The sequence below is a fragment of the Ceratotherium simum genome, chromosome 4, assembly GCF_057802395.1.
Source record: "Ceratotherium simum simum isolate JZ-2026a chromosome 4, ASM5780239v1, whole genome shotgun sequence".
Classification (NCBI taxonomy): domain Eukaryota; kingdom Metazoa; phylum Chordata; class Mammalia; order Perissodactyla; family Rhinocerotidae; genus Ceratotherium; species Ceratotherium simum.
The window spans coordinates 83,291,108-83,313,221 of record NC_141903.1 but is presented as its reverse complement, the minus strand read 5'-3'; the positions used below and the strand labels follow the sequence as shown (position 1 = coordinate 83,313,221).

The 22,114-nt window shown below is 38.7% G+C and overlaps 1 protein-coding gene across 1 annotated transcript in view; it reads right to left on the bottom strand.

Annotated features, from left to right (window-relative positions):
* HAPLN1 (hyaluronan and proteoglycan link protein 1) overlaps window positions 1–22,114 on the bottom strand; it is a 77,845-nt gene that overhangs the window by 15,483 nt on the left and 40,248 nt on the right. Inside the window, exon 2 of the mRNA XM_004420390.3 lies at window positions 19,248–19,373. Within this exon, the coding sequence (XP_004420447.1) occupies window positions 19,248–19,347 (100 nt within the window). The 5' untranslated portion in view covers window positions 19,348–19,373. The remainder of the gene's footprint in view (window positions 1–19,247; window positions 19,374–22,114) is intronic.

Here is a 22,114-nt window from a genome sequence, read left to right as displayed (position 1 = left end):
TTTCATTGTACTGTTTTGGCCAAAGAACTCAGAATCTCCTCACATTTATGGCTTCTGTTCAAATATATGCCTGTGATATGCCATTCTGGAGCATTTCAAGCAGCATGAATGTATTTTATTTTTGCACAAAAGCTAGACATTGGGAAGATATTTTTAGCGAATGTCTTAAAAAACTCCAGATTTTGAAATATAGTCTAAAACTTAAATGTTAAAAGTGTATCCAAAGTTATACTTATTTTCTGATTAACCAAATAATTATTTGTCTTTGTTCCCTTAAATCTCCTTCTACTCCCTCTCTCCTGCTTTCTGCTGTGTCTTGTTTTAGTTATCTGATCGCTTCCATCTTTCCTTCCCTTGCCCTTTTGTTCCACTCCTCCCTCCTCCAAGGACTCTCTTGCCTTCTAGAGAGCACCACAATATTCCAAGCCTGCCAAGTCAGCAGGGCTGCCCTTCTCTAGAGAGCCAGCTGTTATTTTCAGCTCTTGGCTTTCTCTGGGGTTTCCCCTGGTTAGCTCACTGTGCTTTTGACCTTGACGAGTTCTCTTGAGGATGTACAAGATTTGAAAATGAGAAAGCGATATAAGAACTCCTGGACACACACACCTTCTCATCCACACAGCTTTCAAAGGCTGCCAGCACTGCCTTTCATGGAGCTCTGCAGCCCTTCCTGCCTTAGGCTGGTAGGTACTGAATTAACCTTGGCCATGAATCATTTAAGATACACAAGTCACCAGGAAGAGTAGCCACTCACCTCCAGACAGATCTCAAAACTTAGCTATTTAATAGCATACATAGAATTTAGATTTTAAAACAAAAAGTCTTTAAAAATAGACACTTTCTATTTTTATCTATTTTTATACAGCAATCAGAATTAATATTTTAAAATGAACATATTTCATTTATAAGAAGTCAGCTCCAATCCTCAGAAACTGACAAGTTTAACAAAGCCATCAATTCCTCCATTTTGAATAGATAATAAAATGAGAGGATAATGGCTTAATTAAAATGAATTGCAAATCCAGCTCATTAAGCATTTCCTTTACAGTCCATTCATTATTTTCTTTTTTTTTATAATTTTTATTTATTTATTTTTTTCCCTCAAAGCCCCAGTAGATAGTTGTATGTCATAGCTGCACATCCTTCTAGTTGCTGTATGTGGGACGTGGCCTCAGCATGGCCGGACAAGCGGTGCGTTGGTGCGCTCCTGGGATCCGAACCCAGGCCGCCAGCAGCGGAGCGCACGCACTTAACCGCTAAGCCACGGGCCGGCCCCTATTCATTATTTTCTTATTTAGGACCATAGAATCATAAGGGATGAAAGGTAAATCTACCCAACTCTACCTTACATATAATGTTGCTCTCACATTATGCCCAGTGACAGCATCCAAATTCTACCTAAGTATCTCTAGTGTCTTCTTTCTGGGAGGAGGAAAATGTGCTGTTGACTAAGTTTGCTCAGCAATCCCTGAGGACTTCAGGGAACATCTTCTATCTTATCGGGTACTTTGGGAGGACACATGGGAGCTGGGCCTTCCCATGCTGGGACTTGAGTCTAGACATGACACAGAACTACAAGAGGTTGCAGTTTCACGATTCTTTCAAGTTTTTTACTTTAAAGTCAAAACTAATGCCCCAGTGCACTCAGACAGGGGACTTTATAGCAGTCAGGAACAAGGGTTTTAATGTGACAGAGACCTTGTTCTAACCTCATCTCCTCAATTTACTAGCTCCATGGCCTGGAGCCAGCTGTGCAACCTCTATGCCCCAATTTCCTTCTATGTGAATTAGGGATAGTGAGTTGTACCATACATAGTTGATATAATGGACACATAAGCATTTAGAATAATGTCTGACCAAAAGTAAGTGTGCATTCGCTAACTGTTCCTATCGCACAGATTCTCCACAGTATTTATCAAATATGATACTGCCTGATATTGAGCATAATTTTGGCATATATTAACCTTCCATAGTTTCCCTTACTTATAAAGTTGTGAACCATGTGGAGTGAAAAAATACATAAAATACCACCTGTGTTATATAGGAGACTTGGAAATTATGGTGTGGTTTGGTGTAATCATAAAGTATTCCAGAATAAATATAAGGTCTGAGTGTTTTATAAATTAAAGAGTTAAAGCAAAGATCAAAACTCTTGTACAAGGGACTGAGACTTCTAATTTTTTTCTGCGGTTAACTGTAAATCATCTCGTAGTATTTTAGAAGTACAGCTTCTGATTGTTTTAGGTACTATATACTTATACTCCAGTATTGTGAGTAGATGATGACTTATGTGGTATAATATTAAGAATTGAGCAGAAACCAAAAATCCACTGGCTTCCCACAAAATAATTTTTCTAACAAGCCTGCCAGAATGTATAAAATTCTACCATTCTTATTTCTTTGTGTGTGTGTGTGTTGTGGGGGGGGAGGCTGAGGTGTTAAGGTGATGGATGCCAGAAGTCCCTGGCTGAAATTCAAAGAACCCTAAGAAAGATGTGTGACGTGTAACACATTGAGTGACTGAGGACCATTAATGTTCCCTAACCTAAACCCCCAACGTGGCCTTGAGAACAATGTCTTTTGTTAGTTTGCTTGTTTTAGAAGATCAACACTGCAGATTATATAGCATTGAGCATTGCTGGCAGGAGTACCCTGTTGCCGAACAGGTAAGATGTGGGAATGAGCACTGGCAAGTGAGTCAGGCACTCTGGGTGTTTGACTGAAAGGTCTACCTCATGAGAACATTGAGCTTAAGATTCTTATCAGGCTCACTCTGGCCGGTTGTCATGATGGGGATCAGCCAGGAAACACACTAAGCTGGAGAGGAGAGAGGACAGAGAAAGAGCAGTCAAGTGAACAGAGAGTGCTAATGACAAACTGTCTCACCCAGAGTAGTCTTGAATCTGATCATTGGATGGGAAAACCTGGATCGGTTCATGTTTAAATCAAAACTGTTTCAACAGGGCAGTTGCAAAGCAAATAAAATGCAAAAGATAAAAATAAACCTTGATCATCAGAATGAGTATTGCTTATTTTCTTTTTTTAAAAAAATATGAAAGAATAAATAAAACTAGGCTGCACACGTGCTCATTTGGGGGGAGCGAATTTTTTAAAAGTTCAATTTGTAAGTTACAGAAATTTCATGTTTCTATTAGTGAGTGTAAATGACAGTGACTTGAACAGATTTGATGCCCTTCAAAGACCACAGTTGTCTCCAGGGGAAACAGCAGGGCCTCATTATTATGTTACAAATTCTGCTGTGAAATCCAACAGACATCATTCTATTTCACCAATTATGAAAGCAATGGCATGACCCAACAACTGATCTCTGTATGGCTGTGTAATTTAGATGAAGTCTTCGCAACAATAGGATAAAACAGTTAGTTGCAGAAAAACAATTTAGAAATATGGTATTGGACTATTACCTATTGTTGTTAGTTCTATTACAAGTGTAATCATTTTTGGGGGGGGGGCAGTTCATTGGCAAAGAAATACAGGTGACAGAAAAAAGGAGAAGGTGCTACAGATCAAAGTTAGTCCTCTTAAAATGAATTATGGATTGTGCAAAATAACCAGTCTCCATGTTGGTTTCTTTCTCACTGCTGTATAGATGAAGTAGCTTCCAGATTTCCTAAACCAGTAAAATGTAAAACAAAACAAAACAAAACTGGGGAATATATTTAAGATGGCTAAATAAGGTGCTACACAAGGACATTAAAAATACTCCCCTCGCGAGAAAAAACTCTACCACCATGATTTGAATTTTTTTTATTGTGGTAAATGATATATAACATAAAATTTGCCATTTTAACCATTAAGTATACAATTCAGTGGCATTAAATACTTTCACAGTGTCGTGCAACCACCACCACTAGCTATTTCCAAAACATCACTCCAAACAGAAAGCTAATTCCTCCCTGACATCCCAAACTGGTAGGGGAGACTCAGTTGTCAGCTCCATGACGAGTCATTTGAAAAAATGGCACAAGGTTTTAAAAATGGTTCCTTATTTTTGCCACATTTGTTATCACTTTGGTGGGTTTGGATGCGTAAGACTAACTCTTTAGAAGCTGGTACTTTCCTCAGGGTAGCCAGACCAGCTCGAGGATGAGCAACCAGGAGGGATTTGCATCCTGTCGCTGAGTTTACCGTTGCCTATTGAAACAGTCTGTCTCCCTAGTCCCTGCCTCGTTTACATTGTTCCTCCAGCACCAACAAGCTGCCTGGCAGGTGATAAGTGTCTGTGGTTGAAAAGGACTAGTGCTGCCTAGAGCCTGTGCTTAGCTGTGGCAGTAGACACGGATACGTGAATTCGCTTTATACCGTAATATAGCTCCAAAGTGGAAATACTTTATAAACACAATTAAATATACGTATTAAAGACACAATATTTAAGCAGAATACATAATTTAGCCATGTGTCTTTCATTGTACCTCACACACTACATTCGAATAAGATACATAATTAAGGGAAAATTAAGAAGTATCTTACTCATTAACCTTTAACAGTTTATATTTTGTTTCCTTTGAACTGGAATGAATCCAGTGTTTCCTAGAGTTACTCACCAGGAGTCAGAAGCTCCCATCGACTGGTCATGATTCCACTGCGTCTAGTGAGCTTTGCATCAGAAACTTTCATAAGGGCCCTCTCCACTGTCCCTGCAGCCATCCCCTCACCCCCCATCCAGCCTTTATGTCCTTTTGGCGGGTTGATTGCTTTTAATTTGTCAGAGACAGAGCTTTAGTTTCTTCCCCAGCCATTCCTGAATGCAAAGGACTCTGAGCATCTCTGCTTTGACTTGGCCTCTCAGGAAGGGCCACCTGAAGAGGGCAGGAGGGAAGATTTAACAAAGATCTCAACCTTGCCCTGGGCCCTCAACTATGGAATTGATTTGAGTTTGGAATCTTCTTGGATTTGTCCTTAGCTCTTTTATTTATTTTTTTGCTGAGGAAGATCTGAGCTAACATCTGTGCCAATCTTCCTCTATATGTGGGTCACTGCCACTGCATGGCTGACTAGTGGTGTAGGTCCACGCCTGGGATTTGAACCCACGAACCCGGGCCACTGAAATGGAATGCGCTGAAGTGGAACACACTGAACTTAACCACTATGCCATGGGGCCAGCCCCTGTCCCTAGCTCATCTTTTTTTTTCATGTGGAGTTCAAACTCTGACCTGAAGACACATAAGAGTATGTGTGTTTCTTACCATTTGTGTAAATTCAAAAGAAATATGTATATTTGCATAAACTATTCTGAAAGAATTTACAAGAAACTAATAACCTTGGACGCCTGTGGGAAGGTGAGGTAGATGTCTGGCTGGAGGAATCTTGGGGAATTTTCACTGTGTATACTTCCATATTTTTAAAGTTTTGGACCATGTGACTGTATCACCTATGCACACACTAAATAAAAATGGTATGAAAATAAATAAAATAGTTGAGGAGATTTAATTAACAAATAAACAAAAAATGTTGCCTAAAGTACCTCTGGAAAGATATACAAGAAGCTGGTAGCTACAACTATAGTATATTGTTGTAACTGCAGGATTATATTTTTGTAGAAGACCTACGGCTCTGTTGACAAAAATGCTATCTTTAAACATGTCTTCAAAACATGAAAGCTTTATCTCATTTTCCTCATTCCTTTAAGATACCATTGATGAAGGTACTGATTGTTGTCTAGTTCTCACTATAAAGGAAAAGCCGAATGCTGAAAATATGGTAAGTGAAGACTGCTCTTTGCTGTAAAGTGATCACTGCCGTTTCTCACCACCTGGGACCCTGCCTTTCTGTCTCACAGGCTTCAAAAACATACTCCTCTCAATACCTCCCCCCACACCCCTGCCAGGGCCTACCTCTCTCTAACCACTGTAGAGTCCTTGTGCCCTGCTAGTTCCTATCAATCTACAGCTGAACCAAATTACCTAGAATTGTGTTTTCACAGTTTTCTTAAATGGCATGTGTCGGCCGGCCCCGTGGCTTGGTGGTTAAGTGAGCGCGCTCCACTGCTGGCGACCCGGGTTCAGATCCCGGGCTCGCACCAGCGCGCTGCTTCTCCGGCCATGCTGAGGCCGCGTCCCACATACAGCAACTAGAAGGATGTGCAGCTATGACACACAACTATCTGCTTGGGCTTTGGGGGGGAAAAATAAAATAAATAAAATCTTTAAAAAAAAAAAAAAAAAAATGGCATGTGTCCTTTCCGTCAAGACCTACATATCTGATACAATGTGCTGTGGGGCAGTCTCTTCAGCATTGACCATATCCTTCTTCCTTCCTTGCCCCAGTGCTAAATCGATTCTGTAATGGGAAACTGCCATGTTGATCATGAATGTGTACCATGTTGTTGTCCTAGTCAAGTTTCATAGCAAAAAATAAGGGTAAACATTATCACTATTTTAGAGCCTGGAGGTCTAAAATAAAAAAAAAAATTTTCAGGGGCAGTGGAACTTTCTCTCTCCAAAGGATATTTTAGACAAAACTTTGCCATATAAATCTGATAAAAAGTGAGCTTCTCCACTTGAAATGAGCGTCAAGAGCCCCCAAGTAGCTCCATGGGATCCAACGAACACAGTTAAAAATCTCTGTTCTGAGTCCTAAACCTGAAACTGTGTTAATATCCTGAAAAATATTCTATCCTTTAATTCCCTTTTCGTCATCTTTTTCTACCAGGAAGTAGAGTGCAGTGAAGGTGTTTAGCTCTGTTCTGCTGACCAAGTTCTTTGTGGGCTTTTGTCCTTCCACATTCATTATTATTTCATCGATTTTCTCAGCAGTTATAGTTTATTGGTTAAACCTATGGACTACGCCTCTTACATTGTATCACTTAGCCTTCTGTGCCTCAGTTTCCTCATCAGTAAAATAGAGTTAAGCCACCTTCCTCTCAGGGTTCTTGTGAGGGTTAAATGAAGCAATACGTTGAGAACGTAGCCTCGAGCCTGGCCTACCACGCATGCCCAGTAAATGCTGGTTTTTACTAACAGACATGTACCGAGTAGCCAAAGTGTGTTAGGTGTGCAAAACAGCTTCTCCCTTCTACATTGTCTTCTCTCTTGTGCTCTTTCAGAAGACAGTTCCTAGAAAGTACTGGTTCCTGAGAAATTCACATCTCATCAACTTTTGATGCTTCTCCTAATTTAGTAGTTCTTAACAGGACAGGAGTGCATTTCAGTACCACCGCCCTGAAGCCTTGTCAAAAAAAGAAAAATATCTGTCCATATCTGTATAATCCACTTCTTCCTGCTCCTCCTCAATTTCCTTGGGGGTTCCAGAGAGTCTTCATTTGGGGGCAGGGGTGGAATGTGCTTATTTGCAGCTGCCACCCCCGACTTGCTCCTCTGACTCTTAAGAATCGCCACGGTGGCCCATAGGAAAAGTTTCTCCGGCCCAAGACCAAACTTTTTTTCTTAGTGATTTGACTTCTTCTGGAACATGGTTATATCCATTGAATGGAATAAAATGGGAGCCATTTTTAGCCACTGCTTCACTTCAAAGGTTCCAAGAAAAGGCTTAGATGGAGGCTGTATGGTTCCTGTGTGGGTTACGAGCACAAGAATTGGCCTGCCCGAGTTTAACCTCAGCTTTACCACTTAACAACATGACCAGGGGCAAGCTACTGACCTCTCACACCCTTGCTGAGGATAACCACCTTTATGCAGTGTTGTGATGAGGACTAAATGAGATGACCCAAGTAATGCATTTTCTATTGGGCATCACATATTGGGGTTTTAAATGTTAATATTAATTTGTTAATATTATTGCCATTGGTAAGTCCAATATAACTGGTCCCAGAACTAGAGCCAGTGTTAGTTTCTTTGTCAACTCAGAGTTGTCTGCTCTAGTTAATAATTTTCAGAATTTAAAGATATCTATGTTGTCAAAGATTTATGGATAAAAAATAGCATTAAATCCTATTATTTTAGACTCAGAAGAAAACAAATTGGGTTGTCATAGTTACAGAGAGATTAAGGAATACGCTATGGAAAAATAAAAGAGAAACTAAAGTTTGAACATTTCACTAAATTGGTGAATGGTATTCTTAATATAAACACATTTTCCAGGATTTTAACTGTAATACAGTCTTCTTTCAAAGCGTGTGGGGAAACTGAAACGTTAGCCTGAATCATTCTTCTTCATTAGGCTGTAATTAACCACACAGTCCTTTATTATTGGAAATGTGTCTTTATGTGGTAAAGGAGTAGAGCTCAAATCTACTTGTCTCCACTCAGATCACTTCCACTTTGTGGTGAAATGTAAGGTCAATTTATCCGTAATTTGTAAAAAGGACACTGTTGGTTAATGTCTTCTCTTAGTATGAAAGACATCAAGTTAATGTTGTCACGGAGTCAGTCCTGGAGGCAAAAAGGTCTTTCGATTCTTTACTTAATAAACAATCATGAATTGATAGCCTACAATGGGTCAAGTATTAAGTTTAGTGGGGGATCAGGTACGGCTTCCCACTGATGTTGTCCAATTGGAAGGCAGGCTGAAAAACAGCAAGTCTTTGGATTTTTCAACAAATACTAGAAGTGCAGATTTTAATGCAAATATCTCCTATTTTTAAATGCTGGCAGTTAATTTAGATTTTTTAAAAAGTTATATGAGAAAAAAATTATCACGCATCAGTGATCAGGATTCAGACTCGGGGAAGTGAATATGTGACCTCTGCATCCTCCTTTACCCACCTGTTGGTGCTGAGGGTCTCTAGAGCTCAGCCTAAGGCATCTCCTTGCCTTTATCTGCATTTCCTCCTTCCCCAGGTGATCTCATCTAGTGCCATGGCTATAAATACCACTTATGTGCTGATGAGTCTAAAACTTTGTAGCAGTGTACTTTTTCCTGAGCACCAAACTAGTAAATCCAACTACCTGGTGGTCATGTATTGGTTTCCAAATAGATAACTGGAGTCCCCCCTCCCCTGCCCAAACCTGTTCTTCACTCAATCTTCCTCAATTTAGTTTATGCCTCTGATATCCATCCATTTGGTCAAGCCCAAATCGAGGAGGTATGTTTGATATGTCTCATTCCCTTAAGCACAACATCCAATGTATCAGCTAGTGCTGCCGTTGCTACCTTCATTTTTTTTGTTTTCCCAAATTGGTTCATCTCCATCCATCTCCAGGGCTACCATACTGGTCCACGCTGCCATGATTTCTCACCTCAACCACCTCAAGACCCTCCGAAAGTTCTCCTCACTTTAATCTTGACCCACCAGAATCCATTATTCACGTGGTCTTTTGACATATATATCATATTATCCTCCCCCCTTGCTCAAAACATTTTAAACCATTTTCTAGTGCTTTTAGAATAAAATCTGAACTCTGTACTCTGAAGCAAATATAAAGTACTTTGGCTTACTTCTGACTACTCTTCCAATCTCATCTTAAACCACATCCTCCACTGCTAGGCTGTAGTCCCTTTGGCCTCTTTCTGGTTTGAAAGTACCATATTTATTCGCATCAGAGAGTTTGCATTTCCCACTCTTTCTACCTGGAGTGATCTGTCCCTGGCTTTGGATGTGACTGGCCCCTGATCACTCTTCAGATCTCAGCTTAGAGAGCCCTTCCCACTCCCCTCAACAGCAACAGTGGTTCATCCCGCGGCCCCCTGGGGGCTCTCTCACATTTGTTCCCTTAAAAACACTTTATTTGTTGTCTATATGTTCATTTGTTTTTATTTATTCAATTACATATGCAGGCCAAATAAATAGTCATCAGAAAAGAGGCTGAAGTTCAAGAAGCTTTGTTTGGGGCACACTTTGATTTTAATATACGGTGAGCAGTCTATAAACAACTGTTACTTTATTCATCTTTTAAAATAAGGTGTTCTGTTCACCTGGAAACCTCTCAATGACATATTAAAACCATCTAATCAGTGTTTCAGGATTTAAACTAATTAAGACCCTCTGTTAATGATTGTGTAATAAAAGATAAAGCAAAGTGAGGATATGAAAATAATCATATGCAGACTTTGGAGATTTAAAGCCTGTCAGCATGATTTATGACACTTTTCAAGAGAAAGTAAGAATTGTTCATAACTCACATTATATACTAGGGAAGAAAACTTTAAAATTTACTTCTTTATTCTTAAAAAGACAAAGAACAGGAAAAAAACCTTGTGTGAAAGTGTTCATTATTTTTTACTAGCAACATTATTAGTCACAGATAGTCATAAATCCATTGTGAAAAAAATGTAGTCATATAACTAAGAAAATAAGAAATTTACGTAATGCATACGGTAATTTACAAGGAAACCTACCTCTCTTTAACTTCCATGTCTTTCATTTCACCTGGGCTTTCACTACCATTCAGTAACTCTGAGCCCAATAGACAAACGTCATTGCCAATGCTTTCCAGGAACGAGGCGTAGGAAGGAGGCAAAGCCAGCACCATGACAAATAGGATCATCTAGAAGTGGAAATCTCCTCACTTCAAGGGTATGTTTTCAATGGTGTTTTTATTTCAAACCTATAATCACTCTTCAAAAACAAGATAGGACTCTCCTTTTTTTCTACCTCCTTCATCTCATTGACATGCTTGACTGTAGTAAATGCTCCCGGTTCTAACACGCTTTGTTAATGTCATACGTGATGAACTATGGCCCTTCTGTGTTTTTATCCTTAATGTCCTTGTCCCTTTTGAGTGGCCAGTGTTTGGAAAAAGTAGGGAGAATTCTTGTTAAACTTAATGTTGTTCAATACACTTCACAGCATAATCTTGAGCAAGTAAAAACATGCTACTCAGAGTTTATACACGTGGTAATTAGTCACTGAGTAAGCACTGAAGTCAAACCAGCGTGTTACTGAAACAAGATTAAAACGGCTACTATCTGTACTGACTAGTTGACAATCATTTTTGAGGGCACACCTGTTTGGTGATACTACACCGTGGCATATTTTTTTTTTTGTGAGGAACATCAGCCCTGAGCTAACATCCATGCCAATCCTCCTCTTTTTGCCGAGGAAGACTGGCCCTCGGCTAATATCCGTGCCGATCTTCCTCCATTTTATGTGGGACGCCGCCACAGCATGGCCTGACAAGCGGTGCGCACCCGGGATCCGAACTCAGGCCGCCAGTAGCGGAGTATGTGCACTTAACTGGTACGCCACAGGGCCAGCACCCCCCAAAATGTTTTTGAAGTAATTTTATAAAACTTAGATTTCTTATGCTTTCAATATCTTCATTTTGAAATAAGAATATTTCTATAACAAAGATTTCTTTTTTTACCCCTGGATATTGCCACTTTGATAACTTCTTAACGGAACATTTTATTTATTTATTTATTTATTTATTATAATTTTATTTATTTATTTATTTTTCCCCCAAAGCCCCAGTAGATAGTTGTATGTCATAGCTGCACGTGCTTCTAGTTGCTGTATGTGGGACGCGGCCTCAGCATGGCTGGAGAAGCGGTGCATGCCCGGGATCCGAACCCGGGCCGCCAGCAGCAGAGTGCGTGCACTTAACAGCTAAGCCACGAGGCCGGCCCAACGGAACATTTTAATTTCTTAGCATTTTGCTAGACTTTTGTATTCCAAAAGAATCTCCTAAAACAGTAATTTTCCACCGTACCTTTAAAATAAAGAGCCAAAGCAATAAAGAAGACTAAATCTATTCTTTCTTGATATCTGGTAAAGTCAGAGAAACATAGCTTGTTGGAATTACTTGAACATTAAGCCATTAAGCTATAGGTCAGTGCTTTAGCTGAGACAACACTGATTCTTGTAAAGTTGCAACCAAAGGGAAAGGCTTCTATATTTAATGGATTTTTCTGGGTATTTGGGAAAGTTTCCAAATAATTATCGGCTTCCTGCACAATTTGCTGATTTCAGCACCCAGAATGGAACAGAAAAAGCAATGGCTGTTAGTGTGAATTTGTTTCTACTTGAAAAGATTATTAAATACAGGTTTTCATACCTGGAAATATTCCAAAATTTATTGTTTTAAGAGATTCTTTGTAGAATAACATAGAATTCAGCATTCCAGGTTACTCAATAACAAGTTTAATACTTTTTTTTTTTTAATTTTTTATTTATTTATTTTTTCCCCCAAAGCCCCAGTAGATAGTTGTATGTCATAGCTGCACATCCTTCTAGTTGCTGTATGTGGGACGCGGCCCCAGCATGGCCAGAGAAGCGGTGCGTCGGTGTGCGCCCAGGATCTGAACCCGGGCCGCCAGCAGCAGAGCGTGTACACTTAACCGCTAAGCCTTGGGGCCGGCCCTAATACTCTTAAGATATATTTTATGGGTTTAAATCTACTAACTGATAAAAACTTTAGAGTATGGATACAAAGTTCTAAATAGTAAGATCTTTTTGTGTGATAACTAATTACTCTTTTCTCCATATTTCCACCTCTATTTAACACTTATTTTATTCTTTCTTGTCACCTTTGTTGCCCTGATAATATTGTCATTAAGCTCACTGAGGAGATGGTCTGTCCTCCCACAGAGAATAACTCAGTGTTTTGCACAAAGGAGGCCAATGTGCAACAAAGGCCTGAATGAGTAGATTTTCTCAAAATGACACACAAATGCAAAGAAGACTGGGACATGGGCCAGCAGATACAAAGTTAGTAGGAAAATACACATATTTCTAAATATAGATTTAGGGATTGATAGAAATTATATATCAATCTATAACCATTTCATTCCTTGCTCTCTATTTATAACCATTGTGTATGTGTGTATATAGGTATAACACATGAGTATGTGTATCTAGTGTAGCAACTATATAGTTGAAGAAAGATATTGCCATGTTTGACTTTTACCTTTAATTTAAAGAAACTACTTTTCTTGAATACTTTGTTTGAACAAAAGTAATAACACGTAATGTTATCTTCTCTCTGTGGCATTCTATAATTTTCCTTCATAGCAGTTATCATAGTCAATGGTTCTATATTCATAGTAACGTCTGTCTCTCCCTAGACTATAAACACGATGAAGACAAAGACCGTGTGTTTCGGTCATCATTCTATCCCCAATGCCTGTTCATAGTGGGTGCTTGCTATAGACTGAATGCTTGTGTCCCCTCAAAATTCTTATGTTGAAACTTGATCCCCAATGTGATGATATTTGGAGGTGGGGCCTTTGGGAGGTGATTAGGTCATGAGGGTAGAGTCCTCATGAATGGGAGTAGTACCCTTATAAAAGAGCCCCAGGAGAGGTCCCTTGTCCCCTTCCACTGCGTGAGGACACATAGAAAAAACAGCCATCTATGAATTGGGAAGCCAGCTCTCACCAGACACTGAATCTGTTAGCATCATGATCTTGGACATCCCAGCCTCCAGAATTGTAAGACATTAATTTCTGTTGTTTATAAGTCACCCAGTCTATGGTATTCTGTTATAGCAGCCTGAATAAGTGGATATATGTACGTGTGAAGTTATGAGTATTTCTACATATGTTTGTATACACTTACATATACATTTTCCTTCTTTTTTGGGCTCATTTATTATATTCATATGGTGATATTCTTAGTTTGATCAAATGATAAGCCTGGGTTTAATGTAGTAGGTTCTTATCATATTTGGCTTCATGTCCTAGAGTAAACTAATAAGATATTTTAGAATTGGTCATCTAATACTCATGATGTTGCTAATTTTTATAATTTCATGATAAAATTCTCTGATATTTTATAGCTATAATTTCTAGATAGAATTATTAAAGTATATATGTTTATCTAAATGCAATTTGGAAAACATACTTGATATTTGTGAATTTTGCATTCGTGGCTGTAAACAGCATACTCTGCCTCAAAAAGACAAAAATGAATTAATTTAACTTTGCATAACAGACTCACAGAGTCCAAGTGAGTTTTAGGTGGAAGACAGAAAATTAAGTTGAAGCAACACTTATCTAGTTCCCCCATTAAACTGTGGCTCTGTAGATGGTTTGTGATCATACATTATTAAATTCCCTCCACTCCTTTGGATCCACTCTGCACCACCAGAACCCGACTCTGCAGATATTACATAAGGAACAGGATAGCATTGCAGTGACCAGATGTACATCGAATCCTCTTCAAAGCTGCATGCACGCGTTAGGAGGAATGCTGCCATCTGCCTCTGGACTCGCATGGAGTGTAAGACGGTGCGTGCAGTGTGGGAGCCATGCATATGACCAAACAAAATTTGCTACCCAAACTCATCATCCTTTTCCTTATATCTACTGCCTCTCATTTCATGAACTGAAAAAATTTCCCTGAGATTTGGAAAGACTGACTAGGACTTGATTAGGAAAAAGACCTGGACTTTGGTCCGGGATTTATTCAACAAACATGTATGGATCACCTACTACGTGCCAGGTACTGGTTTAGGTGACTGGGATACATCAGCCACAGATGCTTGCCCTTGTGGAGCTGACATATGTTCTTGTGGCAGAGAAGGACGCAAATAATTACATAAAAATAAGTAAAGTAGATAGCCAGTGCTACAGAAAAAAGGAAAAGAAGGTCTGAGAGAGATGATGGTGCCCGAGGAGAGACAGAGTGCACTAGTCAGGGTGAGTTCATTAAGAAGGTGAGAAAGGAACCCAGATTTGAAGAAGGGGAGGGGATTAGCCAAGAGAAACTGTTCCTCATCAGCCGTGCAACCTGAGACAAGCAACATAAAAGCTCCAGGCCTTGAGCTCATTCGTACAATGGGATATTGATCTAGGTGATCTATACCACAGTCCTTTTAAGTGCTTAAATTCCATAATTCATGGAATTTACCTTATGCCAACTTTACAGAATAAAAGCAGTCATCTAGTTAATGTTCACTGAGTCCATACAATGTGTCATGTGTTGCTGAATGCCATGGATGCCACAGGATTTAAGAAATGCTCATTAGGATAGTGGTAATTCACAAGTATCTCATTACAGTCATTCATTTATTCAACGAACATACATGAAGCACCTACTATGTGCCAGGCACTACTACATAGCTGGGGTGTTACAAAGCTGACCGTCTTATGAGGAAGGGGAGGCATGTTAGCAAAAAGTAACACATTGTAAGCTGGGACAGAGGAGTTGTTTGAGATGCACACATGAAGGAGGAAATGACCACACTGAGTGGGGAGTGTCCACTTCTGCCGGGGGTTCTAGATACACATTATTTTTTCTACCCATTGAGACGAAATTCTGAAAATTCTTTCTTTAAAAAAATCTAATTGTTTTATCTTTTGAGAAAAATGACAATAAATTTTACTTATTAAATAGAAGGGAACAGTTTTCATTTCTGAGAGTTCCTCTTATTATTCTTTTAAAAAATTTATTATAGCTTGTCTGTGTTCACCTCATAAGTATATTAAGGGAAATATTACTTAAGTTTGGAAAGCTGTAGATTCTATAAGGAAAGTAAAAGTGATTAGATAATGTTTAATACTATTGGGGAAATTTTACATTGTGAAATTAAAGAGGGCAAAGAAGGCAACTTATCAAATGTTTACTTCCTTAAAATTAAGGTAATAATATGGTTCTGTTAACAAATGAACTGTAAAGCATTAGCTTTTTCCACCAGTAGCTGTGCTCCCTTTTCAATTTCAAAATCAGTTCTCTATGACAGTCAGGAAGTAATTAACATGACAATAACAACTATCATCTATTGAGAGCTTATTGTGTGCCAGGCTTGGTACTAGGCACTGTTCTATATATTACCTAATTTAATTCTCACCAAGCTCTATGGAATAAACAGTGATTATGCCCAATTTTATAGACAAAGTAACTGAGACTTAAAGAGATCAAGTAAATTGTCCAGGGTCTAAAGCCAGTAAGTGGCGTTAGGGGAAAAACTCTTGAACTTGTCATCGGAAGACCTGAGCTTGAACTCCAGAGGCAGGAGGAACTGACTCTCTGACCCAGATAAGGTCAAGCAGGTACATATTCAGTATAACTATAACTGTTTTGCTTTTTACATTGGTTAAAGGTCATAAATTTTTTCTGCTGTCTATGTAAACATCTTCTTAAAAGCTGTATTTATAAAAGTGTATTCATCATCTCTGAACTTCTACTGGTAACTGAAAGTCTACACAAAGAGTATGTGGACCTAATCTAAATATTTTAAAAGTTGTGCTGTTGTGTGATTTGGTACTCCATATAAAATTCTTCCTAATGATCTCAAGCTTCAAAGGATTTAGAAGCTGTTTGACAAGGCACATTGTGAAATGAGGAATATAATCCATTAGTTGAGAGTGTTATAGAGATGATATTAACAGCAGCTATCTCTTCATGTAGAAGTACTTGAGGAAATTGCTATCCCCTACATTGAGGACAGTATATGATATACAAGCTAATATCTTGACTGCACATTTTTAGCAGACTCCATGGACAAGTGAAGTTTGTTTTCTCATGTGACCAAATTGATTCAATAAAAAAATTAAAGGGAATGAATTATTACATGTGCAATTTTATCTAAGGCTGTGTCTTTCTCCATGGGAAGCTGAGAGAGTTTCCTTTTCCATCACCAGAAAAATGCTTTTCATTAGAAACACTTTGCACAGGAGTCTACACTTGCCATTTTTTCTTTCCTGGTAGTCTGACTTTTTTTTTAAGCCAGATTAAGTTTTTTTGTGTGCCCGTATCTCTGTAGAATCTCCCACAACAAAATTTGGAGGAAGCCTTTAGAAAAATAATTAGGTAACTCGTATTATGCTTGAGACTCAAGAATATATCATCAAAGTATTGAGCATCTTTATCAAGGCAGCCAAGGAGAATTTGAGGATGATGTGCATTATTCCGTTGATATTATTTAGGCCTGGGGAATTTAGAATACAAAAATAGAAATTTAATGAAAAATGGGAGATAGAAAAGGTGTTTTTGCAGTAATGTGAATTTTGAACAATTTTCTATCACTGAGAGAAACACATACTGCTTATCAGTACAATTCAGGAATTTGAGATTTAGATTACTAATTTAATCATCGGACTGCAAAATTCTTACCAAATTTTATGAGGATTTCAGCTCCTTAAATTCCTTCTAGGCCATGTTTGATAAATAAAAGTTTGGTTTTTTTTTTTTGTGAGGAAGATCGGCCCTGAGCTAACATCTGCCAATCCTCCTCTTTTTGCTGAGGAAGACTGGCTGTGGGCTAACATCCATGCCCATCTTCCTCCACTTTATATGGGACGCCGCCACAGCATGGCTCGCCAAGCCGTGAGTCTGTGCGTGCCCAGGATTCGAACCGGAGAACCCTGGGCCATCGCAGCGGAATGTGCGCACTTAACTGCTTGCGCCACCGGGCCGGCCCCGATAAATAAAAGTTTTAAATATGAGAAAACAATCCAGTATTTCAAGTAAGTAATGATGGTTTTCTGCTTTATCGATTATCTACTATGCTATATGGTTTATTTTTGCCTTGTAAAAGACAACAAATTGTTCCAATTGACAGGCCAGTTGGAAATGTTTCTCTGAAGGACTGAAGAATATGAAAGTTAAACCTGAATGCTATCATAAACGGAAAACATTTTTTTTTGTTGGATGAAAAGTAACGAGAACAGGTATTTGGAGCAATTGTAAAATGAATTCCAACGTATGGACACAGCATTATACTCCTGCCCCAAATTGCATTTCAGTATTAACTTTCACAAGCAAAATATAAGCATTGTTGTTTTATTACTTGAAAGCTCTGAGCAACTTTCTAAGAATATGAATTTGCAATTAAAATGAAGTGGACTATCAAGGCACTTAAAAAAATCTGAGAGTATATGCACTGGATAATTCTGATACCTTGGGTCAGAAATTCCTCTGCACTAAATTTCAACAGAATATATGTGACCAGAAAGGAGCAGCAGAAGTTTTCCTTGCTGAGAAAACTTGAGTCTGACTTATAAGCTCCCCAGGAGTAATTTTTAAAATCTTAATAAGTTTTAAAAATGTATTACATTTTTGTTAATACATTTTAAAATTAGTATTTTCATACTCTAGGTGCAATTTAGACTAAATGGTTTGTACATAGTTAATAAGATAACAGGTATCCGTCTAACAACAACTTGAAACCGCAGCTAAAGTTTATTTTACATTGGATTTAAAACTGCTATTGTCAATGATAACTAGGTATTATTACTATTTTGGCTGGATTGAATTCTGTGACTAAACGTTAAAAGGATGTTATTCCTCATCAGAAATCTCTATGTGTAAATATCTTATAGTCTTTGGGAAACAGCTCTGATTCTACTATATACATTAAAGGAATCAGCTGAGTCAGCAGTTGCATAGTAAAATTTATGATTATATAATTTCTTTTCACAGTCCAACAGTGAAAAACATAAAGCTGTTGGAAGTAAAGAGAACTGAAAGAGATACGTCTAAAATAGCTGGACATTGTCAAATTCAAAATTCCATTTGGGTAGTCATAATACATACAGGAAAATACTTTTAGCCAGACTTACACTATCATTCGACCTTCACAAGTCATACTTTTCAACAGTGAATGCAGTTTTCTGAGAACTATACTTTTGACCTTGAAGATATAACTTGATGTTTTATGTCTCTTAGCAAACTTAAAATGCCTCTGGTCCCCAAACTGAGTTCATCTAAAATTAATATCATCGTATCTTTAAACTGTTAAATTCTGTAATTCTTATTTTAATTATTCAGCATGCAAGGGCAAAGAGAGAAGCTACAGCTCCTTTAGAACTATCTTTCTCTTATTGCATAAGTCTCATAGCTCTCTTAACGCAGGATGGCCCTCAGCTGAAGCTGGGACTGAGGAAACAGCTGCATTGTACTGCAGCCTCCAATCTTGCCACAGCTCTCAGGCTCGGGATTCAGCTGAGCTGGAAAGAAATATGCAAGGGCGAAATATGCAGCCCGATGTCTATGGGGATTAAAGCTTTACCGAAGGAGATTACAATAGGGTAAGTTACTTTTTCCTGAAACTTAGCTTGTCTGACTTTCATTTTCACATTGTTTTTTCTTAACGATTACTCTAACAGAATGACCTTACATCATAAGTTTTACTTCCTATTTCTCCCCCCTTTTGCCTTGCATTTAAATAAACTTCGTGCCCTCCATTCTACTTAGAAGACAGCAACTGGACTAAAAAGCCTTGAACAATTGCATCAACTCCCTGCAGTTGGACATTTCTTAAGCCATTCCACTTTAATTGTCCCCAATTCCTGACTCTACTGTAATGCAATAGCATTCAAAAGCCAGGGAGCATGTTCACCAATAAGCAGAAAGGAAAACAAAAAGCCAATGCAGCAGAACTAAAATTAAGAAACACCAACAAGGCGTCTCAACTCTAAGCAACTTGAAATTAATTTGACTTTCTTACCTTGGATGTGAATAACTCTGTCATGGTCTAGAGTGTAGTTGTCTGAATGAAGATCAGCCCCACAGACTGAAATCAGCACCAGAAGAAGTAGACTCTTCATCTTTATAGCTCAAAGAATCTTCTTCACTGTGAGAGCATCACACACAAAGAGGCATGTGAGACTTGGAACCCTTTGGAGTGTTGCACTGCACAACTTATTACCGCCTTATCATCATAGAATGGGTCTGTACAAATATTTAACCCAATCTGTTCAGAAAGTTCCTGTAGCTGTCTTTGGGAGCTGAAGACTGCAGCTTTGAACAATTCCAGTGTCCTTTATGTAGCCAGAGTCCAAATAGTGTTTAACTCTATCTTTGCAGAATTGTAAATCTAGAAATTTAAAACAGTATAGTTTTGATATAGAGAGTTACAGCAAGTTACAAAGAGATGTGGCAGGGATATAAATAGACTTAAAAAAATTTTAAACCTCTGAATTTGAAGTATAAGTTAATAAAACAACAACTTGAGATATCTACATACGAATATTTATCACCTGGTCTAATTGGGAACTGAATCTTAAACCAGGGCAGATAAAGAATATTTGCATGAAACTTGCCATCATCATTCATTTTACATGTGGCTTCCTAAGCAGGTTAGATTTGCTTGTTTTAAATAGAAAAGAGGGCAAAAAAAATGCCTGATTAAGCAGAAGCAGCACATTTGATAGAGATTGACTTACCATCTTACACTCTGCTTGGGTCTGTGGTGAATGGTTGAAAATTATGGATAAACCAGGTTAGAGTTGTGCATGCTACCACTGCAGTCATCCTGATTGATTTTTCATTCATTTCTATCTAAAATGCTGACGCACCAACTTCGAGTGCTGGTAGGGTCTCTGCAGTCAGCAGAGCCACGGCCGCAGGGGCTGTCCCTGGCAGCCTCTCAGGGCAATTAGGCAAATGAAGAGCAGAAATAGCACGGCGCAGCGCTGGTCCTGAGTGACAGAGGCAGAGCCATCACTTGGCTGCCCTTTATTGCAAGAAGGATTTGATTAGAAAAAATCCCCCCCCAAACTTTGTCATTGGAAGGGCCAAAAAGTGATCCAAGTGATACAAACCTTCCAACCTTTGCGGTATTTGCCAGGCAAGAATTTCAGCGTCGCTCCTCTGTTGTAATGTGGAATCTGAGGCAAATATTAACAAGGGCTTTCTTTTTCTCTCATGCACACAGAAGCCTTAACAATACTTGGCTATTTTTAAAACTGAAATTGCACAGTACTGGTTTCTCACACTAATTTGTTTTTTCCAGGAAAGCCTGACTCCCTGGAATACTTATTAAAGAGCTCTGAGTCTGTTCCTGGAGGTCCTTGCAGGCCAGCCTCTGCTCCAGAGCCTCAGGCACTATTCACAGAAGGCCCCCAAGTCTTTCCTGGGACCCGAACACCTCTCTGCATTCTCCCCTCTGAAAACAGGCAGTGTGGTGATGCTGATGGCTTCAGTCTTTCATGTCTGTTTTAACCCTTTTCTTTTTCTTCCTCATGTCACAGAAAGAAGATGGTGGATGAGCAAATGGAGAAATTTACTTTTCCAGGAAACGAGTGCCATCTTCAAAATTCTACCTGATTTACTGATCTTATATTCGGAAGTTCACTTGCTTGTTCGTCTGAGGTTTTTTTTGGAAATGATTATTTTTTTGAAGCTACTGACTTTTGCCCATAGGAATACTATTAACAAATAGTACCTATTTTCAACCCAGAACTACGCTTTGGGTGAACAAATAGAATAAAGATGGCTTTTTGGAATTTGGAATATAATTGGGACAATTGTATACACAAACATAAAACAATGGCAAAGCAGCACAGGAGGCATCGTGGGCTCTCCGCTTGCCACAGGGATGGGGGGGGAGTGGAAGAGAGACTTCGAGGAAAGCATACAATTTCGACTGTTAAAGAAAGGAGACATTCTAGGTAAGCGGTCAAGATGAGCAGAGGCAGAGAATTTGCTACATTATTTTTCACATTAACATGGTTATCTACAGTATAATTTATAGAGAGTTGTATACCCCCACAGACACACACACACACACACACACACACACACACACAGGGTTAGAGTTCTGCATGCTACCATTGCAGTCACCCTGATTTTTAATCATTTTTACCTAAAATCTGTTACACACAAATTTATATATCTCCTTTAATTCCATACCATAGCATTAAAATTATACCACTAAAGGTTCATTTCATTGAGTTAAGGTATTAACGGTCCAGCAACCAAATTTTAAAATGCAAACATCCTGAGGGCGGGGAATAAATAATAATAATAATAGCGGCAATTGTTTTTAGTTGAATGTCTACTATTTGCCAAGTGCCATGCTAAGCATTGTGCATACAACGGCTCATGCAGTCCTTATAATAATACCATGGGACAAGTATTTCCACTTTTCCTGACAGATCTTGCTGAAGGTCACACATTAGTAAGCAGCAAAGTTTGTATTCACTTTCAAGCAAAAGCAACACTTACACTGAGTTGAACTTATTTTTCCAAAAGAGAAAATTAATTTATTTGTTTTGTTGTCTTTTTTATTTAGGTCTTTAACTTGAACCTATTGATCTTAAAACTTTAACTTGTGTTATATGTGAATATAAACTTTTTCTTTCAAGACTTACCTATGAGAAGTCAGATGGCACTCTTCGTAGCATGATGGTGCCCTGCCTTGTCTATAACACCACCTGGCGCCATGAACACCACCTCGGTGGCTCACGTGTGTGCACGCACACGCACTCACACACACCGCCTTCAATTTTAAACGGCCGAGAATACTTCACATCTTCAGTGATTTGTGATTAAAATAGAGGTGTATATCAGTGAACACTTCCAACTACCTCT